Raw genomic sequence first — 20,491 nt, forward strand, 5'->3', positions numbered from 1 at the left:
TTGTTTGTCATTTTTCTTAAGGAAATTGAACTTTTTGCCACCAACTATTTCCTATTGAATCCTTCCCAATTGATTATAAATGGGGAAAGAGGTTGAATTAACTTGATTTATAGAGCCATGCTAATGCTTATATATTCCCTCTCTCTTATAGCCCTTAGATATAATGAAGACATATATCTTTTCTTTATAGGTATCTTGAAGTTTGAGCATATTTTAAAAATAGGACAATTGGGAATAAAACAATGCAAATTGTTTAAAAGGAACAAGAGAAAGCAGAGTCTACTACATTTAAAATAAACCAATTACTGTCGGACACCAAATCTGCCTCTAATTTTTGTCAGTAAATGCAAATCAAGAAACATTGAGTCACAAAAAATAAAAATAGCTAGAAAATGTATCAGCAAAGATAAACTTCTTACTGGATCTCTATTCAAATAGAATTTTATCACATGGTTCCAGTTATAAAAAATGTTGCACATCAGCATGAAATGATTTCTACCGCAGCTGTAGCAAAGACAGGGTGGCGGAGTGTGGGTGCACGGTGTACGGAGCTGCCCTCCACACAAGAGAACTGTGTCCCCACCCCTGGCTCTTGTCTTCCCACTTAACGTGCTCAGGCAGCTCTTCCCCAGGTACCAAAAACTCATCAAGTTTGAAACTGAACTACCTGCCCCTCAAATCCTGCTGAATTAATCAGTGTTTTTGATTGCACACAACAGAAACTAATTTGTAGTTGCCGTAGCAACTGGTATTTTGTTGGAAGGCTCGTAGGGCAGCTTTCAGAAACTGAAAACTGCTACTCTCTACACCCTTTAGGGAACGGAACTATATACATTGAAAGCCTGCAAGAAGCCTGGTATTATTTTCTTTCTACCTCTTATCTCCTCGGCTCTCTGATTACTGGCTTCCTTCTACTGCAGACCTGTGCCATCCAGGTCAGAGGTCAAGGGCCCCGCGGATCCTTCTCTGACATGGGTCCTCCATTTCAGAGCACACAAAAACACTGCCTGCCTCTCTCCTCTTTCTGCCTCTCTCTAGAATTTTGTCAAAGGAAGGCTTTTTTCTGTTCCCAGAGTACTACACACTCTCTTCCCATCACAGCCTTTGCCCTGGAATGCTACCCACCCAGCACATCTTTGCCTAACTGGGCATCCTCAGGTATTCAATTTAAAAGTCACTTCTTCCGTGGACCCTTCCTTTAAATCTTAGGTCATTCGTTCATTCACTCAGTCACTCAACAAATATTTACTGGGCACCTCCTATGTGTCAGTCGCATGGAAGATTGGTATTGGATGAACACTGATCCCTACCTTAATGGAGGTTATAATCGATGATAATTTTATGTTTACATTATGATAACTGTGATGGAAGAAAGCAATAGGATAAAGCATAATGGGGGGAACTCAGAGTGGTCAGAGAGGGCCTACCAGCAGAGGTAATATTTCATTATACCTCTGACCCAAACAAAGGAATCAGAAGGTGCACCAGTTCCAAGGTGCATTTGAAGGATTGACTGAAAAGATGAACTAGAGCAGAGGTGTCAAACTCATTTTCACCAGGGGCCACATCAGCCTCAAGGTTGCCTTCAAAGGGCCCAGTGTAATTTGAGGGCTGTATAAATGTAACTACTCCTTAACAGTTAAGTGAGAGCTCGGCATCGCTGTCTGGTAGAAACAAGGTGCTGGGCCAGATAAAACAAGCTGGAGGGCCGGATTCGGCCCATGGGCCTCGAGTTTGCTACCTGTGAACTAGAGCCTGGCTATCACAGAAAATGCGATCACATCCCAAAAAGGTGGTGGAACATAAGTGAGTAATTAGTAATCAATCCACACACCTGATATGGCTGCAGGTACATTTTGTTTAACTAATAGAGTACTTTAATTAAATCTTTAATTTTTTACAATTTTAATACATCGGGCAGGCAACAACCTGCTGCACTCCACACGTACATCAGGCCAGATCCAGACATTTATGCTACTTGCCAGTCCCCAGAGTTCCACTGGGAAGATGCTGGGAACAAATTGCATTGGCTGTTTCTGAGGCTATGTGGAAACGCCCAATGGAATGTTTATAATCTTTGAGGTTGTTTACATAGCAGAATGAGCCGAGTGGAGTCCTGAAGCCACAGTAGAATCTCACACAAGAAATGAAATCATGCCTCATTGCAGGGTAGCCATTTTATTTCTCTGCATAGCAAATGCCCTCAAAGTATTTTTAAAGCAATAGCTTAAAGGAAATGCTCTTAAATGTTTTTTCAATCTCATGCATATGTTCTCAGAATTTATAGAAATTGTATTAACCGTATCATGCTTAAACAGAATGAAACTTTTAAGTGGAGACTACGTTTGCGCGCACACTAAAAAGTGTCACCGTTTCCATTACAGAAGTGCTTTCAGAAATACTGGATTCTGAAATGAATTGGGACACAGCGTGTCCGGGAAGGTGGGTCTCAGCCCCACTTCCACCGCCAGCATTTGTCTTGAGCTGTTCTGATGAGCCGCGGTTCTGGGGAGTCACCTGACAAATGAGCACTTTCTCACTCCAGGCGCTGAATTACATGCTCTTCTAAAACACTGAACATGCCAGAAAATGGTGTCAGTGAGGGAGTTTCACTTCAGCCTGAAACCTGGAATAGAGTCTAATATGAAATCTAGTTCACCAGATTTTTTATTACTTCACAGTTTAATAAATGTTTAATGATGCTCATTTAAAATGAAGAAAATTGTCTCACAACTTTTCTCTTGATAGTAGTTTACTTCTTTAACTTATTTTCATAGAATTTTAAACTTATGGAAAAAGTCGCAAAGACTAGTACAAGGAATTCCTATATATTACCCCTTACTCAGATAAACTAACTGCTTTATCATTTTCATAACTTTTGGAACACTTCAGATGAAGTTGGAACGGTGTCACTTTTTACCCTCCAGTGCACATTTCCTAAGAACAAGTACATCCTCTTACATTACCGTGACTGAGTTCTCAAGGTCAAGACATTTAATAATGATACAATACTATTGTTTAATCAACTGTCTATAGTTAAATTCCATCATCAAGTTCACATATCAAGAATGACCCAAAAAGTAATTTCATTAAAAAAAAATGTGGGAATCCTGTGGATCGTTTGTAGTAACACTGATTGTTTGTAGTAACACTGATTCCATTCTGGGGTCACCACCAGAATGTTTTGAAAGCTCTGTAATGAGCAAAGGATGTATTTTTTCCCAGCTTCATTGAGATAGAATTGACCTATAATATTTGTAAGTTTAAGGTGCACAGCGTGTTGATCAATGAACATAAGGAATTTACATAAGGATCTAAGAGTATTGATAGGGAGATGCTTTTAATATCACCTGATATTACTGTGCGTTCCTGGAAATTCAGACTGTTTTCCTAGATGGCGCTGCTCTCCTCGGTAAAATACATTAACCATATCAATGCTGGTGCAACTCATTGCCATTTATACTCTCTGGAACCTTGCTAAGAGGAGAGCATGTTAAAGATTTTTAATGAATTTTACAATGTTTAAGCACTTTTTTTATATGGACTTCCTGTCTAATATATTACATTATTCCAAATAAATGAAGCTGAGCCAACTCTTAAGTATGATGTGTCATTTAAGTCAAATTAAAAGGAGAAAATAAAGTCTGTACTTTCATAATTTATATACCTTCTAAAAAGAAAAAAAAGAACAAAAAAAACAAAACACCTGGGTCACCAGCTGAGTCCCCAGATAGGCCTGGCTGTCAGGAAAGGATCAGGGAGAATTCTTCAGTATAAGGAACACACATATGTATCTACCATTCTTAAAAATCACAGAATTGGTCACAGCTTAAATGACACAAAAATCTGAAGATTTTCATTTATACGTTTATAACCTCTGCTCCTGACTTCCTACGAGGACCATTTAATCTGCCACTGTGTTTTCTCATTTCCGTAATAAGGGACAGTTATGTCGATCTGCCCCATAATTATGTGAGGACACTATTAATGGAAAAGAGCTCTTTTAAGAACTTAACTGTCTAAAATATGAATAATGATCAAAGTACTTATTAGTATATATTTGCTCAAATTGGTTAACCAATTTACCTGCGAGTTTATGCTATAAAACAGAGTACTGATAGAGAGCAGTGAAAAAAGAGAATTTGTTATAGGATGTACAAATAGTGAAGTTTTTGAGGTTTTTGCTAGTATATGGGGAGTATAAACTGTTAATTGAAACAGAGACAACAATTTGCCTTCACATACATCGATATTAATTTTTGTACATTCTTTCTCATAACTATTGTATTTTAGATTAATAATCACTGACTTTGCTCAAACCTTAGTCATTTTTCTGTTCATTCAATCATTCAACAAAGACTAATACCTAGTATTCTATTTGAACCATCACTCTACATTTTAATAAAAATTATGTAAGTCCCATATATAAGACATCGAAACATGAAATTAAAAGAAATAAAGACAACAAATTAAATTATACCTGGCATTTATGGGATAAGTGGTTTAAAAATAACTTAACAACAATAAAGTAAATAAGTAAATGAATAAATGAAAATCATAGTATCAAACATGCAGGTTTTATGGTTCTTCAAATTATTACTTTACTTTGAAACTATATGAAATACATACTTACATCTTTATCATATGTTCACTTGTCAAATTTCATTCCTTAATCGATTCATCCACACATGCAACAGGCATTAAATTAAATTAATTTTTAAATCACATTTCAGGACAGTGTTTATAGCTATAGAACACAACACTAGGCCAAGAGAAATTAAAGACATTTGCTCACATTACTCATCCTTCGGAGTCCAAGTTTCCTCACCTCAACCAACAAAACAACAATCCATTTCACATGGATGGATGCTAAAGTCCCTTTCTGTATTTTACTGCCAATGAATCTTTTGGGAGTAGTGGTTTTTCATCTTTATACTGACTCCTCATCAGCAGAGCCATTGAGGCATTGACTTTAACCACATTTCATTTGTCCTTATTTCCCGTGTCTAGAAGCCACAATGGAAGCAAAAAGGCGAATTACAAATTTGGTCACATGTCCCGCTAGGGTGGCACACTGATTTTCCCCACACACAGAAATTTTTTAAAGATACTCAAACACTTTTAAACTCAATATAAAACAAGACTCTGAACCACATAAGGAATATTAACCAAAAGGAAATACTTGAAGCCATTACTGAAATATTCTATAGCCAAAGAAATAATAAATAAGTGAATGGAAGGAAGTTACACTCATTCTGCAATGCATGTAGAGACATGTTTCAGAACCCTTGTAATAAAGATGTTTCTAAGAATATTAGCAAGAAAAGGAAGGAATTTTGTCATGCTAACCCCTAACAGGCCATTAATTAAACTTTCACAGGACAAACTCACTGACTGAAATTCCTAGAGCCAAACCTCCAGCCTCGATCTCGGTGTGTACCCTGCACTGCAGTACTGATACCCAGAAGGGATGGATTGCCACCTGGCAAAGCAAACCCAGGCTGCCTTCTTGGCTACTGGCTCCTTTAACTTTGTGTTCAGCATACACACAGTGGCCTGCTCGACATCATCTTCCACTCTCGACCTAAATTTAAAAGCCTCTCTGCCTTGGATGGGATTATTTCATCTATTAGTGTGAACACAGTTCTGAGAAATCCAAATAAGTAGCTTTTAAGATAGCCTGTGAGTCCCTAGTAGCCTAGCAACTTCTGTTAGATACTAAGTCCAGGTTTGTAAAAAACTCAAATAACTAGAGAAAAGTATAGCCAGGAGTCAGTGTTAAAGGTCATCTTTTCAAGTATATTTTGAATTGGTCGAATGGGAAGATAGAAATGTATAGAGCCAAGATAGGAATGTTTAATTTCTAAAAAAAAATATTATTACAAAAATGATTATTATTTTCTATTTAACTGAGGCCAGGAAAAAAAAAATTTCAGCCTCAAGACATGGGATTACAATTCACCACAAACACTTCACAGTAATAATAATTACAATCAACATTCATGAAACCTTTTGCACGTGTTCAGGCACTTCTCTACATATGCTGCGTGTATTAATGTCTTTAATCCTCCAACAACCCTTTCAGGTAAATATTACATTGGCCTTTTACCTTTAAAGATGAGGAGGCTGACGCTTGCAGAGAAGACATGACTCGCCCTAAAAATTTCAGTTTTACAGTAGAAACCAGTAGGGTACAAACTTCACTTTAAAGTGTACTTCATTACGAGTGGATTTGGAATTAATTTTCTGAAAAAGGTTATAGGTCTCACTACCTACTTAGAGACAATTAGGCACACACATTATTTTTATTTTTATTTTTATTTTTTCCAAGTCTAATATTTTGATAATTCTGTAAGGTCAGTAGCATATGTGAGCTTCTTGTGAAAGAAGAACACAACACAATCAGTACGTTTATGGGACAACTGGAAATTAAATCCACTTACTTAGTATAAGAAAGCATTTTTCTCCTTGAGCAGAAATAAAATTAATAAGTTAAATACACATGAAACAAGTTTATAATTTAATTATAACATGGAAGAGAAAATTATACATGTAAGTACAGAAAATTGAGGAAAAAAGACCAAAATATTGGAGATGGTTGTTGCTGCGTTGGTGGGACTCTGGCCAATTTTCTTCTTCCTTTTACGTACACTTTTCATTTTATTTAATGAATGGTTGTCACCTCCATGAATACTTAAAATACTTAAGAAATATTTAAGTATGGAAAAAGAATATACAATTATAGAGTGCTATAATCAGAGTCTTAGAGCTATAAATATATCACCTAGAATAAGTTTCTATAAAATATGGGCATCCATTATAGAACATTTTAGGCAGTAATTTGCACATTTGTTAGAATTGAGATCTTAGAAACTTACTACTTCAAAAGGAAACCTACCTAATTATCAGATTTTATATATTTGAACCAGATATTGGATTTGTAATATCTACTTACTGGAAAAATTCTTTATGCTAACCTCAATTTTGTCTCACTATTGTGGCTTAGACTTAAAAGTACAGGAAAAATCTCTAGGTTTAAAAAAGCAGTTAAAGAGAATATTTTGCTCATTTGCTAGTAATTTGGAAGCGCTGTCTTATTCAAGGCACTCTGCTAAGTATCAGTTGAGGCTCCCCGAGACCAGCCGAACCTGAGTTCTCTCCTCAAGGATCTCCCAGTTTCGCTGGAAACATGACACATACATGCTCAGAGGGCTTCTTTCAATCCCATGATTATAAAAAATATTTACATTTTCATCTACTATTTTAATGTTTAATGTTTTCACATTCACTTATTGTGTCCACCTAAAACTTATTTAGATATGGAAAATAAAGAAGAAACTCATTTTTTCCAAATGGCTTTGCAATTGTTCTGGCACTGTTTATTAAGTAATTCATCTTCTCCCTACCAATATACAAAATATGCATGATAGAACAAAAAGAAAATGGTCTTTGAATGGACAGATTTGGATGCTAGCTCTTTTTTGCACTTATAAATGGGCGATAAGGGCAAAGTCCTTGGCCTCCTAGTCCCATGTCTAGCCTTTATACATATGGTAAAACATGGGAGTTTCCACTTATCTAAGCATCATTTCCTTATCTGTGGAATAAATATATTTGCATTTGCTGTGTCCACTAAGGGCTGCTGTGAGATACAATTGAGATTATGTAGAAATCACTTGCAGCTCTGTGTCTGGATTGGACACAGACAGGTACTTAGGGAGTGTCAATCATCCCTCCTCCCCTTCATGGGGCCTCTGGTTTGCCTCTGATGCTTTGCTTCTTACATGACAGGCTCTACTGCTTATTAGTTCCTGCCACTTCCTAAGGACAGTAATCAGACATTAGAAGGAAAGTAGTTTTCATAAATTACGTCAGTGTTCCCATTTATTGAGGAAAAAGATTTGATGACTGCTACTTTACGCAGAACCAGATAATTTTCCTGGGAGTCATCTGACATCCTTGCTGGTGTGAGGGGCAGATGCAGCCAAACCACCTGGCGCTCCTTAAGAATGACCAAAGAGCCTCTTCCACTCTGAGTGGGAGATTATTTCAATTAGGCTTTTCAGGTGGTCCGTATAAGTCACAGTAATTCGTGTTCTCAAAAAGTATGATTATCTTACATACTTTAGGATCTCCAGCTGGATTTATGAAACAGAAGGCTCCCCCCACGTTTATCCTCACCAAAGAGTCATTGAGTCCATGTAAATTTTACAGAAGTCCCATGTTACGCATATTTTTGAGGTTCTGAATAATTTTTTTCTTTATAAATTCTGGTATCATAAAACAAAAGAAATCACTTATCTAAAGTGAGGAAAGCATCATTGAGGTACTGGGAAAATGAAAACGTGTGTTGTAGAGTCAGAAAAACAGGTTTGAGTATAGCTTCTCCATCTGACTAAATGGAAAACTTTAAATAAGTCTCTGAATCTCTCTGGGGTTCAGTTTCTCCCTTAATATAATGAAGAAGCTGTGAACCACACAGCTTTGGTAAAATTACTAATTTTACCGTAGAGATTTTTCAGTTCTGTATTTAAACTTCCAAGATGTACTGATGTCATTCACATAATTTACTCGACACTGAATCCCTAGTCAAAGACATAGTCTTCAAATGCAACACTGTTCCTAGAATAAATAAAATTCACTTGGCAGACTAATTTTCCATTTAGAAAATAAATAAGAAATGTATGTATTTGATAGAACTTATTAGTGTGACATCGGTTAATAAAATCATACAGGTTTCAAGTGTACAACTCAATAAAACATTACCTGCATGCTGCACTGTGCGCCCATCACCCAAAGCAGTCTCTTTCCATCCCCACCTAAACCCCCTTTCCCCACCTCCACCTCCCACTGCACCCCTCCCCTTGTCCTGCCCTCTTTCCCCCTAGCTACCAACTTCATCTCCAAATGTAAGCATTTCAAAGGTTGCTTTGGCCAAAGTCTTTAGAAAGAAAATCAAGGTAGTTTCTGAAGTTGGACTCCAAAGTTTTAGATTGATTTAAAATTGGGATTTTTTTTAGCTGAGTTGTCTTGAAAGTTTTTTCATTTTATTTTGTTTTTGCAATATGTACTAAAAGGTCCAAAAGGACTTGCGCATTTGTTTATTTATATGATATGAGATGAGGAAGTCTGTTCGTTTTTGAATAGCCTAGAAGGATCTTCTCTTTCCAAGGTAATAACATATTTCTAATAACTCGCGTCTTAGAGTTGCCAGCAATTCTTGGGAGAATCACTCCACAAAATTTGATTTTCAATAATATGCAATATAAGACTTCATCATTTCCTGTCTAAACACCAGTATCGTTGAGGAAGAGAGTTTTGCCTGGGAATCTTACGGGCTCCCTCTCTGCGGTGCTTTGATCTGAACCAAGATGGCACTGCTAGGCCCTCCTCTGTCCTCAGCTCAGTCACAGAGTTCTCAGGCCTGAGTCCGATTCCAGTTCCTATAAACAAAGCACCATTCTCTCTCACTAACACAAGTCATCTTTCAAGGGGTAACGTTCACCCTAAGGTGTGAATGTTTCCTGGGCGCAGAAGGTGGTGGTTCTGAAAATGATAAACTGAAACCCACTGACCTCGTATAACCTTTATTATGGTTCAGTCGCGTCACAGCCTCAGAGCATAATGTTTTCCTCTGTGTCCACGGTTCATTTTTTTCACACAGGATTTTTCACATAAAAGTTGGATTTCTCCACGATAAGAAGGAGGCATCATACAATTTTCACATAATTTCCTTCCCTTAAAATAACGATTTCCATCAATTCAGCTAAGAAGAATCATGTTGTATCTAACAATTAAAAAAGCGTACCAAATGTCTCCTGACAGAGAATTCCCCTTTCTTCTCTCTCTTTCCCTTCCAGTAGAGAGCTCAGGGAAAGGGAATGCCAAGTCCAAAATGGAGAGCGAGAAGCTCATTTTATATCTAGCCAGACTCCTACCCAGGAACTGAAGTGGATGTTTCCTTACTAACACCTAGGCCACGCCCAGTGAATCAGGATCTTGAATGACAGGCAAAAAAACCAGAATGCTTTTAAAATTCCCAGGTGCTTCTTATAAGCACCCAGGCTTGAGAAGCCCTTCGAGCACAGGTGGCAAACACAAGGCCCTCGGGCCAAATCCGGCCCTCACCTTGTTTTATGCACGTGGCTCCTTGTTTCTACCCAGCAGCAGCGCTGAGCTCTTGCTTAACTGTTAAGCAGTAGTTACATTTCTAGTCCTAAAACTACATCTGGCCCTTTGAAGGCAACCTCGAGGCTGATGTGGTCCCCGGTGAAAATGAGTCTGACACCCCTGCCTTAGAGTTTCCAATCAAGGAACAATGTTGACGACCTTCCATGCCTGTAGCTTATACTTGCTAGTACAATAGTACCTGTGTGACTTTTAATATCCACTGTTCTGTTTTTGTGTGTGTAAAGTGGAGGTGGTGAGTGGTGACAACTGCTCTAGGGGTTTTTTTTTCATTATCAAACTACACACAAAAATATTTACTTTCTACATAGAAACTCATTCTGTCTGAGGATGTTGAAAACATGCATCAGTGTGAGTAGGATGATCAATATCATGACTTCCACTCCATTCATTCTGTCAGAATGAAAGCTCCCAAGGTACTTAGTTAATGGCTATTGTATTAGTTTCTAATTTTTAATCACTTATTCAACAAGTGTCCATTGGATACACCTCATGAGATCCCCTTATTTAAAATTCCCCATCACAGAATCATGGATCCTGGGGCTGCACGGAACTTAGTCCAGTTTTCCCAGTTAGAAGATGGAAAAACTGAGACCCAGAGAGTAATGTAACTTAATTCAAGACTGAGTTACATTAGACTAATACATCTAGGTAGTTGTAAAGCTAGAAACAAAGCAAAATACTCTTTCTTAATCTTTTACCTGAAGCCCTTGAGCTATATTATAGTCATCTATTGTGGCATTAATATTTAGTAGCTTAAAACAATAAAAGTCATTTATTAGTCTCTCACCATTTCTATGGGTCAGGAATTTAGACAGGGAACCAGGAACAACTTATAAATGATTTATCTATAGATAAATGAATTTATATAGATATAAATAAATTTATATAGAGATAAAATCTATAAAATATAGATTTACATAGACAGGTTAGGTGGTTCAGTGGATTGAGTACTGGCCTGAGAACCAAAAGGTCACTGGTTTGATTCCCAGCTGGGGCACATGCCTTGGTTTCGGGCCAGGTCTCCATTTGGGGGTGCATGAGAGGCAAACACACATTGATGTTTCTCTCCCTCTCTTTCTCCCTCCCTTCCCCTTTCTCTAAAAATAAATAAGTAAAATCTTCTTTAAAAAGAATTAAAACATTTATATAGGTACAGAATTAGTACTACTCACATATAATACACCTTATTTTTCCCTCAAAAATTTTGGCAAAAAAGTGCACATTATACATGACAAAATATGTTAATACACTGATAGTGCCTAATAAGAAATAGTGCCTTAATAAGAAATCAAAATATTGATTGTATTATTCTACAAGCCTTTCTTCTGTGCACATATAAATTATATTTACAAAATGATATTTTACTGTGTAATTTTTAGTAATTTTTAAATTACTATAGTGTACCATAAAGGATTTATCTACATAATTAAATATTCTAACACACAGTTTTAATGGTTGCATAGTATTCCCTAGTATAGATGTACCAGAGTTTGTTAAACAATTTTATTATTTTGAGCATTTAGATTAGTTCCAAATCCCACCACAGTCAACAATATATCCATAATTAAACCTGGGCTACTTTATGATTCTATCCTTCGGAGGGAGAAAAAGGCTGGTCCAAGGGTATGGACGTTTTAAGAATTTTGACACACAATGCCAAATTGTTTGCAGCCTACAAACTTATATAGCTAATAAAGAAAAACCTTGTAAATTCAATACAATTTACTCTGGGGGACAAGTCTATTGACACACTGTGTGTCTAATTCATACCTAACAGAATGTGTAAACTCTGTGGTACAATAAACATATTGTAGTTCCAGACGCCATTACAACTACTCGCCCCTAGTTGAAATATAGTTTTCACACAAATCCCACTGATGAAAAGAAATATATACTTTTTAAACTTTGACCCCTTTATCATCTTTTACCTTACGTAAAACTGCCTGCAGTCATGAAAAATGGTTAACATCTGTGACAAAGCCACCTGTGTCAGACTGCTGTGGTCAGAGTAGGAACAGTGACATGTTCAGTGACATGCTGAGTCCTTGCCATGCAAGAAATTTATTCTCAATAGCAACTTGAAGCTTGAAGAAAATTTTGTAGGAAAGAAAAATATTCAAGGTTCCACCTAAGACTCCTTAAACAAAAGTTGGCATTTTAACTACCCAGTAGATATGACTGTTAATCCTTCACAAGCCACAGGTTTTATTTGTCCCGGCTCCATGAGGTGACTTTACGGATGTTCCCATTGGAATCTTCAGCAGTTCTGTTGATGTCACATATTCATTGAAGTTCACAGTGATTGCTCTTGATGTCTCTGAATTCTTTATTTTGGTCTTGACATGTCAAGGTGGCTCCAGAATGCCTTCAGGAGGACTCTAGACAACAACCAGACAAGCATCTGTTCTGGAGGGCAGGAAGGGCAACGAAACAGGAAGTTACAAGCATGCTGTTGTTACTTATGGGAATTTTATGCAGGGCGACCTGAGACATTGATTCTCTTCGAATGAATCAGAGAGACAAGGAAAAGAGAGACTATAATCAATATTAAAGCTATATCAATTTAAATGTCTTTGTTATTTTTTCTAGGAATTAGAAAAAAATCACGTTCAAGAGGAAAGATGTCATTCTCACTTAATCACTGGTGCTTCGTACTGTTCATCTTTTTATGTGTAAGTAAAACAAAAGTATTCTAAGCTATGTCCATCAAAAATGCTGAAATACAAAGGAATGTTTTCAGTATGAGTGGATGGACATTATAGTAGTAGTAGGCATTGTTTTCCAGAAGCTAAAACTAAGTTCCTCAAAACTATCATTATCTCAATATTTTGTTAAGAAATCTCCCCTCAAAACTTCCATTGATTTAATTTAGTATTACATTTACCCAGAAATGTGAGCCTTGTTGGTTTACAAAAATTTATCATTAATTTGAGATGTCTCTTTATTATCTTGTAAATTGATACTGAAGGTTAATAATGTTCTGGGTAAAATGTCTTTCATGTTAGACATGTGAATTTGAGTTATACTTTCTGGGCCACTGTCTTTTTTAAATATCGAAACTCTTTCAATCTGTTTATTGAGTGAAAAGACCATACAGAACCTGGATATTTAAAAAATCATGGGTTAAAATACCACTGAAACATGATGGCCACAAAAGAAATTGACATCTCTATGTACACAATTTAGGATGATGTATTAGACAGTGATCTTTGTAGACACACACAGCAACACCGATACACAGGACCCACGATGGTGACGAGGATGAACTGAGGCTGACAAAACTAATGTCAGTCAGCCTGGACCAAAAATGCAAAACAGCTGAAAGAAATACTCAAGATTTACATTGATTTTCACCAATGAAAATGAATAACCCTGTGTAGGTCAAATGCTGATCAAACAAATTAAAGAGCATCAGTCCAATTATTCAAGGCGGAATATCTCAGAATAGAGGTGTTTGTTCTATGGAGTGAATGGGGTGAATTTTTGGCAGTGTGCATGATGTACTCATAAATAAAGATTAGCTGAAGAAATCCAACTTAAAAAAGCTTGTTTAGTACACTAATATATCTTTTTAATAACATGATTAATGATTCTTAGGAGTTTCAAAAAAAACAAAGTTGATTTAACATTCCTATTGTTTGGAAATGAGGTTATTTTCTTTGTTGACATCTAAACTTTACGGCAATAATAAAAATCAGAACAGTCTTATATGATGAAGAGGCGCGTGAGTGTGTATAGCTGCTGGACATTGCCAGTGCTGAATGGGATGAATGCAAATATGGAATCTGTAGGTAGAATTTGTAGATGCAACATAAACACTTATTGGTTATAAAGCAAAACTACTCTACATGGAGTCCATGCCCAACTGTTGCTTGTAGGAGGAAAAATAAATGTCTTCAAATGTTTTATTATTTCATTTCTTTATGTATACACCCATCTGCACTCTCTGTAAGTAACTGATTTTTGTCGTTAATACAGCAGCCAGCCCTGGTCCTCCCCAACACTTCAAATGACACCAGTCCAACCGGGGAGCCTGAGCCATTCCTGTATGTCTTAGGACGAAGGAAAATGAAGGATGCCGAGTCCAAGTGCTACAAACGCATGCAGCTGCTGCCCCCGTACCAAGGAGAAGGTAAGAAGAAGGATTAGCATGTATTTCAAATACCATTGAAGGTTTATTTTCTTCCATGGGGAAATATGTATGAACTAATTTTAACTTAATATGCCAGTAGTTTTAGCAACGGTCTTCATACCATGAAATGTTTGTGTATTTCATGCAGTAGACATGCCTGATTTCTTTATTCAAGTTCATCCAAAGACTTTCTGGCCAACATCTGCACTTAGGACAATGTTACTACAGTAACTCAGTACTCACCCCTGGCAAGCAGGAACAATGCAGGGCTAAGTGAGGGAAAGGAATTGAAAAATGACAGGAAGGGAATTGGAAAATCGTGGGCAGAGAATTTGCCAGAGAGAGGAACCTGTCAAAACCCTAATCTTATTTGGGTTAATTAGGTAGTGCCTTCCCCTACCTGTCAATTGGTTGGTAACTCATGCTGTTTCTTCTCTTTTTCTACCTCCAGTTCCAAGATGAATTTTAAAAAATTATCTCCTAGGCAGAATTGTTTATCTCTCATTTCTCTAGAATGCTCTCCGTGATTGCCCAAATATTCTCAGGGCCCAGCATATTTGATTAGCTGGAGAGGGCCCACGGGAAATGAGAGGGAGGATATGAGTGACCCAGCACTGCTTGTCCCTTTAAATTCTCTCCTCCGTCCCACAAATGGGTTGAAAACACTGAACAAGATCTTCTTTGCAGGGGGGATTGGTTAAATATTGTCTATTACTACATGGTTTGCCTTCAAATAGTCAAAATTTTAATTTGTAGCTTCCACTTTTCTTTAAACAAAGAAGCAAGTCAATTAAAATTATATACATGATATTTTCTCTCTGCAGTAGTTTGTGTTTTTTAAGAACCTGGAAGGCATTAGATGCAACTTGCTGCCAAAAAGAATCCATTTTTCTGAAGTAAATGAAGCCACAGGAACATAAAACTGGTCTTTTCAGAGGCCAAGTGAGTGCAGCCATCCTTGCTTTGGTCTTAGTTGCCTTGGGAGGTTGAACTTTTGTGCTACTGACTAGTATTTAAAACTTTTTCTTTTTTTAGAGTGAGGGGGACTGCCTTCAAAGCCTGAAGTTCATTCTTTTATAAAGATAAATGTTTGTGTTCTGGGGTAGATTTAAATTTTGAAGATGGTGAGAAACCACTTGGAGCCAATGTTGATGAATAGGTGATCAAACTGAGCATTATTTTAGCCAGTAATAAAGTGTGATTCTAAAGTAATAGACTGTTTATATTGTAATTCATCTGGCAAATGCATCTTCACTAGGAATTCTGAACAATTGCATCATCTCTGAATTAAAACAGAATCCCCCCCGCCCAAGGCAATCCCTTTGAAGGTTACTGGTTAGTAGGATACTTACGTTCCAAAGACATATAGTTGTTTTTTTTAAGGAGGCTTTATGCAAGAGTGATTTTCCACATACTTTCACAAGATTTCCCTTATAGCATTTCCAGAGATATTTTAAAGGAAAGATTTGGAAACAGCCCAAGTGCCCATCAGTAGATGAGTGGATAAAAAAGCTATGTCACATATACACAATGAAATACTTCACGTCTATAAAAAAGAAGGGGCTCTTACCTTTTGCTGCAGCATGGATGGATCTGGAGATTATTATGCTAAGTGAAATAAGCCAGTGAGACAAATATCATATGATTTCACTTGCATGGGGAATCTAATGAGCTGGTGAACAGAATAGAAACAGAGTCATGGGTATAGGGAGCAGATTGACAGCTGTCTGGGGTGGGAGCTGGATGAAACAAAGTAAGGGGATTAGCCAAACCCATAACCCATGGACACAGACAATGTTGTGCTAATGGCCTGAGGGAAGGGGGGGTTGGGGCATGGGCTGGGTGGAGGTGGACAAGGTGGGGTGGGGAAATGGGGACATCTGAAATAGTGTCGACAATAAAAATAAAGTTAAAAGTTAATTAATTAATTAAAGAAAAGATTTTGGGGTGAAAGGATTCCATACAGCAGACATGTGTGTCTTTTGAGGAACAAATGGAGAAAATGCTAGAAAAAACGGAAATTTTGTTTGTAGTTGATGAAGTTAACCCCTCTATTTTGTTGCTGCTGCTGCTACACTTGTTTGTAAATGTGTTTGCAAGTGAAGAGCCCCAGAATAACTGACTGTGCACTACTAAACCCCGCGGAGGCTTCCGTAGTTTCTGACAATGGCACGTGCGTTTCTTTCTGAACGGCCAGGTCTGTTTTGCAACCGCACCTGGGACGGATGGCTGTGCTGGGACGACACACCGGCTGGGGTGACGTCCCACCAGCACTGCCCCGACTACTTTCCGGACTTCGACCCCACAGGTGGGACACTCGTTTTTATTTTCTGTTTTGCTAGGAAGCATAAAACTGACTTCTTTATACATCCCTTAGTGGTGGACTTCTTTGTTCCATTGAATTTAACCATGTGAAATTGCCCATGTTTGACCATTTGACCCACAAAAACTGCGGTCTCATAAGTCAATCTAGTAAATAAATGTTGTGTGTAAATGAACAAAAGTATGTCTTGCTCTTCTCACATAGTTCTATCTCACATCATTAGTTTAATGTCTGTTAAAAAAAAAAAAACAGGAGGTACAGTGTAGCTAGCACTCTGGCAACTGACAGACCAGGTCTTCCATCCTAGCCCACCCACTGTGCACTGACCTTTCAAATTCCATAACCTTTCTCATGGCTTCACGCTGTTTGGAAAATGGAAGTAGCAATGGCTGCTTTACAGGGCTCTGCTGAAGAAAAAACGGGACAGTACGTATTAAAACACTTTGTATAATTAAAACATCTCTATAATCTAGCAGATTCATGGTAGCCTCTATTTACTGGTATTCATATTCAACTCTATAAAAGGATTAACATTTTGGAATGATTTTTAAGCCTCAATTTATTATTTTTTCTTCGTGTTATTTTGAAATGGTACTGTAATAACTGTTATATTTCATTAACAGAAAAGGCTTCAAAATTCTGTGATGAAAACGGAACTTGGTTTGAAGACCCTGAGAGGAATAAGACCTCGACTAACTACAGTATGTGTAATGCTTTCAGTGCTGAGAAACTGAAGGTAGGATTTATTTCAAATTCCAGTGCTGAACATGCCATGACTTGTACATAGAAATACGTGATGCCTGCAAAGTACCTGCTGCCAGAAAGCTAAACTATATTATAGAAGGAAACAGATAATGACCTGCATATTTAATTCTTTCCCATTTAGAACATGCCCCTCAGTTCGTTGAAAACTGGACACTTGAGTACCTATTGTCTTTTTTCCTCGGTTGGTGTTCAGCTCGCATCTGTGTTCCATCCCGCGGATGAACCAGGTTCACCAGTTGGTGGATACTGGAGTTGCTCCCACTGTTTGGCTCTAACAAATAAGGCTGCCATAAACCTTTGTGCTGACATATATTTCATTTTTCTTGTCTTTTTTCTTTGATCAGTCTTTCCAGGGAGAATTGAAAATTTTTTTAAGAACTAACTTTTATTGTTGTTGTTTTTAGGTTCAAATTCTCTTTAGCATTACAATGTCCTTTCTTTTACATTCTTTGAGTTGAATTTAATTCTTCTGTAGCTGGAAATTTAGGTCATTGATTTTCAATCTTCTTCATCTTTTACACATGCCTTTTAGTCTTTACACTTCCCTCTATGTGCAGTTTCACCTGCATGTAAAAAGCTTTGGCATGCCATTGTGAGTTCTTCTTTGATGCAATAGTCCTTTAGAAATGTATTGCTTAATTCCCAGCAATATGAGAGTGTTTTTCAAGTTATCTTTTCATTAACAATTTCTAAACTATTGTGGTCAAATGTGATCTTTAAGATTTCAGTTACTTGAATTTTGTGGAGATTTGCTGGACTGACTGGTGTATGTTATCTTGGGTAAATATTCTTTGAATCTTCCGTCAGCATTGAGAAGAATGGGTCTTCGGCAGATGTTGGGTACAGTGTTTACTACATGCAAATTAGTAAAATATGTTAATCACGTTGTTCAAATCTTCTAGAGCTTGATTTTTGCCTGTGTGTGCTATCAGTTATTAGGAGGTGTCAAATTTTTCTTTATGCTTCATATGGTTTGAGTTTATATTATTAGGTTCATGGAAATTTAAAACTGTGGCATCTTTCTGACTTAACACCTGCACCTATGTGGTATCACACCAGTCGTCTTGTGGTTGGTGTTAACGTGGGTCACCTTTCTCATCCTTTTACAGTCACTATCTCTGTATCCCAGTGTCTAGTGGCATTTCTTAGTGGTAGCACATAACTGCTTTAAAAATCATCTTGTCCAACAAATTGCTTCACAGGTGAGGACCACAGAGGTCTGGGGAGGTGGAGTGAAAGCCACACAGAAACTTAATAATAATACTCTGAGTAAAGAACAGTTCTGATAAGCCCAGTCTCATGTTTTTTTTCCACTATGTCATGTACATTCTTAATCTTATACTATTCAGTCTGTTCATCGGGGTTTATTATAATTTAATATAAAGAAATTCTCTGAAATACTTGTCACAGTTTCAGTAGGAATTTTAAAGGAGGAAACTAATTCCCTTTTCTATGGTCAGTTACTCACGCATTCCTCTTTGTGACCGTTTCGTTGTTGCCGCTGTCGTTCCAGAACGCTTACATTCTGTACTACCTGGCTATCGTGGGTCACTCTGCCTCTCTTTCCACTTTGTCGGTTTCACTGGGAATTTTCATGTGCTTCAAGTAAGTACCCTTACAGCCTCTGCTTTTTATCTTCTTTATGTTACCGAAGTAAATGGAAAACTCTGTAAAAGTTAGGCAGGGGAGGGGAGGATCTTCTGCAAATCATAGGAAATACGTAGGAGTCGTGAAGTAGCAAAAAAAATAATACTAATTAAAATAAACTTTTAGCCCTACCTTAGAGGACAATGAGACCGATTCATACAACCTTTCAAGGCAACATTTCTCCTTCACAAAACCAAACAGCCCTTAAGTGTACTGTGTGAATGAGGCTAAGGTTCCATGAAGCACTGAGGAGAGGGTCCCCTCCTTCTTTTACCCCCACTCACAAATATGGAGGCCACGGCCACAAGCTCAGCTGCACCCTGCCTGACCTTGAGCCATGGTACAAGCAGATTTGGCTAGAAGAGAAGTGGGCATGATGAGGCCATGGTAGTATTTTTCCAGAGAAGGAAGGTAAGTCTCCTCCCTTTTGGCCTTGACTCAGCCAGCCAAGGTCAAGGAGAATGTCTTCGAGAAGATGTCAGTTTTTGCCCTAACAAAGCTAGCATGGTTAACTGCAAATATCTTTTAAGACAGTGTGAGGAATAAAATTTCAACGCGGTTTTCTGTCACGATTCTGTGCCTAGACACTTGATAGCATTATCTGTGGTGAAATGATGGAGTTGATATAGATACTGATTTCACAATAATGGAAAATTTAAAACATTGATTATATGCTTTCAGGAATGGCTTTACAGTATATGTGAGATAGTAATATATGTTAAATTTGGTCCTAAAAATGTCCTAAATTTAGTGTAACTTCTTTAAATCAAAGGCAGAAAGTACTGCATTACCCTTTTCTTGAGACTTCTAGCTTCTATGTTACTGTGGGGTCTCCTGCCACTAATTTAGTTGTGGTGGAATTACAAGAGGGAGACCCAAAAAGGCTGGAATTTATTTATAAAAAATTGTGTATTTATTCTTACATGTTTAAACTTCAGTCACCTTCAAAGTGCTCTCCATTTGATGCAATACCCCTGTGGAGACTTTTCCCCACTTCTCAAAAGGATGTTTGAACTTATTAATTCTGATGCCTATTAGTGCTTCTGCCATTTTTTGTTCACCTCTTCCTCATCAGCAAAATGTTTCCCTTTGAGGGGCAAGATCAGGTGAATAGGGAGGGTGGGGCATGGGGGTCATGCTGTTTTGGGTTAAAAACTGCTATACACTCAGGACCCTGTGAACAGGTATACTGGTAAATCACCCATCATGAAACAGGGAAACATATTGAGTCTTCCAAAAAAAATTCAGTGAAGCCGAACACAACCTCTCACAACAACACCAGCTGGGACACTGATACAGATGGGTTTGTAAACACTCACCTAGCAGGGGAAGCCTGCACTACAAGGGGCCCGCCCTCCAGGAGGTGAAGAATGATGAGGAAAAGCTCCTTAGTAGTCCAAACTTTGAAGATGTGTTACATAATTATATATATA

General features: G+C 37.6%; 1 protein-coding gene across 1 annotated transcript in view; it reads left to right on the plus strand.

Moving 5' to 3' along the window:
- CALCR (calcitonin receptor) overlaps positions 1-20,491 on the plus strand; it is a 57,441-nt gene that overhangs the window by 19,078 nt on the left and 17,872 nt on the right. Inside the window, exons 4-8 of the mRNA XM_037046482.1 lie at positions 10,715-10,790; positions 14,170-14,323; positions 16,521-16,631; positions 17,270-17,382; positions 18,925-19,016. Coding sequence (XP_036902377.1) covers positions 10,715-10,790; positions 14,170-14,323; positions 16,521-16,631; positions 17,270-17,382; positions 18,925-19,016 — 546 coding nt within the window. The remainder of the gene's footprint in view (positions 1-10,714; positions 10,791-14,169; positions 14,324-16,520; positions 16,632-17,269; positions 17,383-18,924; positions 19,017-20,491) is intronic.

Source organism: Sturnira hondurensis, unplaced genomic scaffold, assembly GCF_014824575.4.
Source record: "Sturnira hondurensis isolate 20B ecotype Veracruz unplaced genomic scaffold, ASM1482457v3 Scaffold0005252, whole genome shotgun sequence".
Lineage (NCBI taxonomy): Eukaryota > Metazoa > Chordata > Mammalia > Chiroptera > Phyllostomidae > Sturnira > Sturnira hondurensis.